This window comes from Lipotes vexillifer, unplaced genomic scaffold, assembly GCF_000442215.2.
Source record: "Lipotes vexillifer unplaced genomic scaffold, Lipotes_vexillifer_v1.1 scaffold896, whole genome shotgun sequence".
In the NCBI taxonomy this organism is placed as follows: Eukaryota; Metazoa; Chordata; class Mammalia; order Artiodactyla; family Lipotidae; genus Lipotes; species Lipotes vexillifer.
The window spans coordinates 1,320,148-1,325,637 of NW_006778096.1; the positions used below are offsets into that span (position 1 = coordinate 1,320,148).

The following is a 5,490-nucleotide window of genomic DNA, read 5'->3' on the forward strand; positions in this document are numbered from 1 at the left end:
AATGATTTGCACTAATGTTTCTTCTAGACATATGTTGGTTCATTCCTAAATGCAGAAGCAACTGTGGAAGTTCTGCAGTTTGGGAACAATAAAACAGGAATGCATCTGTCAACCTAGGTTGAATTGGTACATGTTGGATTTGATTCCAAAAAGCTTATAAATCAGAACATTACAGAGGCAGCTAAAAGAAATGGGCTCACAGACATTGTGTGTGTGTGGCCGGGAGGAGGGGGTGGAGATCAAGTATATTCTAAAATGTAGGCATTGTTTAGAAATCTTTTGGGTAGTCATCCTTTAGCTTTCTGTAGAATGTCTATTTCAAAATTGTTACAGAAGAGATATAAATTGTAACTTTTTCATGGTACACCAAAGTGACTAATACTCATCACCAATACTAATCAACACAATGTTTAGAATGAATTTTATGGCAGTCCCCATGAAATTTAAGGCAGAGAAAAATAGGGCCAAAGGAATACTTCAAATAAAATGGTTATAGACAGTGAAAACTGTATAATGTAAACACAATGTATAGACCTAAGTAGATGAAAGAAAAAGGATCTTTAAAATAACATTGAAATGTTTGAAAATAGGCTTCTAAATTATAGCTTATTTTTTAGTTTTGATTTTAAAAGTTCAAACATTCTTAGCTCAGTGGGGTATCTAAGTGTGAAATACTCCATATCAAATGGTATAATACAGTAATATTCTTTGTCAACATAACTCATGAGATTTGAAGTGACTGAAAGATATTGACTAGAATAACAACCAACGTGGACAAAACGAAGCATTGCTTTCTGATAGTGATAACAACTCCTCATTATAAATTTGTTAGGTAGGAAGTTGATTTTCAGAATTTATGTGGACTAATGTGGATACCAATGACTGAGAATACTTCAAGCTTTAAAATTACAAAATTATTTCCCACTGAAAAGATCATTTTTTATAACATCATGAAATTTTATTTTTTACTGAAGTAGTCATCTCATGTGTATTTTAAACTTTGTACCTAAAAATTTCTGTTTTTAAGATTTAATGTTTCTATGATATCTTTGAAAGTACTAGTGATAAAGATCTTTTAAAACTTCATCTTCTGCAGTTCTAACTTGGGAAGAATAATGTGAGCAAAATTTTAGATGCAAAGGAACCTAAGAATCTTATTGTCCAAACTTCTTAACTACCTTTGATGCCAAGAGCCAAGAGCTTGTATTAAACCAACTCTCTCCCACTCCAGGGCCATTGCACTTGCCATTTCCTCTACCTCGAGAGCCGGAAATATTCACATGGCTTAATCCTTCTCTTCATTCATATCACTATGCAAATGGCATCTCATCAGAGAAGCCAATCCTGGTCGTCCCATACAAAGCAGCACCTCCATCTCTCTCCAGTCCCTTTTACCTGTTTAATTTCTCCATAGCATTTGCCATCTGGCACATTATATATTTATGTGTTTACAGTTTGCCCACCCCCATAAGAACAATGCTCCAGGAAGCAGGATCTCTGTTAGGTTCCCCATGTGTCCCAGCACCCCGAATAGTGGCTGGCACTACTTAGATATTAGATGCTCATTAAATATTTATGACGTGAACAAATAGACATGAGTGAAGTGAGTGAAGAGACCTGAGGTAAGAGACTCCAGCTCCTGATTCTTAGAACAGGAACCTGCCTTCCATACTACCCAGGAGGTTATCAGAGATGACAGCCAAAAGACTTCATTTATCTCAGGTCTTCAAACACCGATTCTGCTGTATCATTATCCTAGATGAGCAGCCTAGGCTTTGGAGTCAGACAGACCCAAGTCCGAGTCTAGGCTCCAGTCCTTACTATCTCTGTGAATATGGACAAGTTACCTACCTTCTCTGTGTCTCATCTATAATATGATGTGTTTCCTCATCTATAGTATGGGGGCAATACTTATATTTATCTCAGAAGTTTATAAGGATTAAATAAAATATAACAAAGTGCTCAGCACAATGTCTAGCTCTCAAACTGAAAAACTAAGACCATTAACAATCATTATTATCCCATCCTTTTTCCTTCTGCCCACATTTTTCCCATCTGCCTACTTCCTTGGCTTCCTTTAAAATATGCTTCTAAAATTCCTTTCCTGGAGAGCTTTTCTTTATTTTGTGTTACTCTGGGGTTTGTTATACAGTTGCACTGTACCCATAGAAGTAGCTTTGTCTCCTAGATATTTCCATTAGGTGTATCCAACTCCAGAGTACCAAACAATCTAATTCTACTTTTTTGTGACTATGATGATACATAATGCACTGTGGTACTCACAGGAGCCTTGGGGAATCTATGTATGAATGAGAAAGGAGTGAGTAACCATCATCTAAAGAGGACTGGCCATCAACGTATAAATGCCTATTCCTTTCTTTTTGGCATTTTGCAGATAATCCAAAGCAAAGCAGCCGAGTACCGCTGTATATTAAAGTTCTAGATGTCAATGACAACCCTCCAGAATTTGCTGAATTCTATGAAACCTTTGTCTGTGAAAAAGCAAAAGCAGATCAGGTGAGTTTCATAAGAAGGTAAATTAATTAACTCAGATTAATTTAGATCTTCTAATAATTCAGACGATACACAGAGCTGAGGGCAAGTTTTGAATTATCTATGAAATAAATGCCAACAAAATTATTACTATAAATAAGAACCAGGATGAATGTTTAACTTGCATAAGAGAACAAACAGCTTTTAAGAACACGAAGTTCATCAGTCTCAAAGACTGATGCTGATCCCAAATCAGTCTTAAGTTTTGACATAAAATAGATTAGTCACAGCTTTATTGGAAAAATTTTTATTGGTGAGCAGATACTTTTAATTACCATATATACTGGAAAGTAAAAGCTAGAACATATTTTACAGTTGCCTATAATTCATAGTTTCACTTACTTACATTGCCCATCTGTACAAGCAGTACAAATTCATGAACGTTTTACTGTTATACACATTTGTCCCCACCTGAAATCGGTCTTTTCTGCCAGTGATATAAAAACTATGTTACAGTTTGTCAAAATAGAAGTGCACTGTTAAAATGCATGTTAAAATGAGAAGCTGAAGTTGTGTGTTTTATATTCAAACTAGCTTTTTTTGCAGGTTGATGGCTTATGTATATGCCAAGATTGCATTTCTAAGCAGGCTGTCCAAAGAGCGCCTCCACTTACTTAAGTTGCAATATTGTCATAGATCATTGTGATATTTTATAGCTTGGTATCACTCTAGGGCCATGTTTCTCAACCCAGGTGATATTGCCCCCCAGGGGACATTTGGCAATGTCTGGGGACATTTCTGATTGTCACAAGGAAGAGGGTACTGCTGGTTTGAATGGAGGAGACCAGGCTTGCTGCTAAAAATGCTACAGTGCACAGGACAGCTCCACAACAAAGTATTGTCCCTGGCTCTATTTCCAGCCTATTAGTTCTTTGCATACAGTGGATTCATTGTAAATTTTCTACAGGCTATAATTTTAAAAGTAAAATTAGAAATCATTTGATCAAGCCATTTACTGCAAAACTGTAAGAAACACTTTTGAGTTAGCAAAACTTGATGGCAGCTTTATGGTTTCAATTTTAGTTGATTCAGACCCTACGAGCCATTGACAAGGATGACCCTTACAGCGGGCACCAATTCTCGTTCTCTTTGGCCCCAGAAGCAGCCAGTGGCTCAAACTTTACCATTCAAGACAACAAAGGTAAATGAGCCCAAGTTGCCTTGCCTGTCTATATATCTATATCTGCATGTGTTATCTGTCTACTCCCATCACAATTGATCCAATATATAACATGGTTTCCACTTCCAATCACCACTTTGCTTTCCGGTTCCAGACAACACAGCGGGAATCTTAACTCGGAAAAATGGCTATAATAGACACGAGATGAGCACCTATCTCCTGCCTGTGGTCATATCAGACAATGACTACCCAGTCCAAAGCAGCACTGGGACAGTGACTGTCCGGGTCTGTGCGTGTGACCACCAAGGGAACATGCAGTCCTGCCATGCAGAGGCCCTCGTCCACCCCACGGGACTGAGCACGGGGGCTTTGGTTGCCATCCTGCTGTGCATCGTGACCCTACTAGGTAAACTGCTTATCCCTGCATCCTATCTCCCCATGCTGAGGGGCACACACTGTTACTGTGGCTCTCTAGATTTATCCGCCTCCCCCATTAAGGCATACAGCCCGATCTAGGTGAGTAGAGTTATGTGCTGAGAATCTTATGTTGTTCACCCATGAACTAGTTTTTGCTTGAAAATGGCTTTGGAGAATGAACAGCTGTGAAACTGGCCCATGTCTTTCCCTACCCAGGGAGTCATTCCACCAAAAGAATCTCTTTTCTATCAGACTGGGAGTGAATCACAGGGGGATTTGAGGGCAATATAAATATGCCCTTTCCATCTCATTTGTTGTTTAATATTTAACCTGGCAAACGTTAAATTTTCAAAGAACAAAAGTCATTGGACATGGGGTATGTGATGAAGGCCATTTCTACAAAGGTAAAGTTTAAAGATCAATGGGAAAGTGGAAAGAGAAATGTGATGACTTTTTTTTTTCTCATACAGGAGAATAAATAGTGAAATTTTCTTTATCTCAGAAAACTTACTTGGATGCACCCACTTAAATAACTACCTTCTTAGCATTGCTCTCTGATTGCCACATACACAATGTCTATTATTCCTCAGACTCTCAATAATAAATAACGTTTGTGACTAAGGAAATAAATCTTTGACCTAAAGGAAATGAATGAATAGTGAAAATCAAGATCTAACGGTGATTCAAAGGAAATTTTTAGCCCCAACCAACTAATTAAGTACACAAGTTGAGCTCAAAATGCTCCAAAGTCCCTTGACTGCTGTGAACTAAGAAATCAAATGTTAGCTAATGCAGCCCTTCGAAAAAAAAAGTTACGATTTGAGAAGCTTGCCTACACCATGGGGGGAAAAAGTAAGCCAGAGTTAACCTGGATTTCACAGGAGGAGAAAAACTCCTTTTTAAAAAATGACAATATAGTGACTTCGAAAAGAGGAAAGGAAAACCTCCATTTCTCCAAGAAGAGAACGCCTAGGGATCCCTGTTCAAGAGTTTTACGTTCCAGATCAACTCTGCTAATTATAACAGAGTCTTGAAACTCGGCTAAAGAACTGTGATTCTCTTTGTCAGCTAAGATTTGGGGGCAGTATTTTAAGATATGAGGGTAAATAAAAACTGACAGTATGCAAAGACAAATCAGTGTTCTAATGGTGTGAGTCTGTAAAAATTGTTTTCCAAGAGAAAGATATGAATATTCTTTTTGATAAAAAAAAAGAGGTTATATGGGCTTCCCTGGTGGCGCAGTGGTTGAGAGTCCACCTGCCGATGCAGGGGACGCGGGTTCGTGCCCCGGTCCGGGAAGATCCCACATGCCGTGGAGCGGCTGGGCCCGTGAGCCATGGCCCCTGAGCCTGCGCATCCGGAGCCTGTGCTCCGCAATGGGAGAGGCCACAAGAGTGAGA

The 5,490-nt window shown here is 38.7% G+C and overlaps 1 protein-coding gene across 1 annotated transcript in view; it reads left to right on the plus strand.

The window, feature by feature from the left end:
* Positions 1–5,490, plus strand: part of CDH6 (cadherin 6) — a 128,963-nt gene that overhangs the window by 119,029 nt on the left and 4,444 nt on the right. The window contains exons 9-11 of the mRNA XM_007451410.1: positions 2,396–2,517; positions 3,577–3,694; positions 3,828–4,079. Coding sequence (XP_007451472.1) covers positions 2,396–2,517; positions 3,577–3,694; positions 3,828–4,079 — 492 coding nt within the window. The remainder of the gene's footprint in view (positions 1–2,395; positions 2,518–3,576; positions 3,695–3,827; positions 4,080–5,490) is intronic.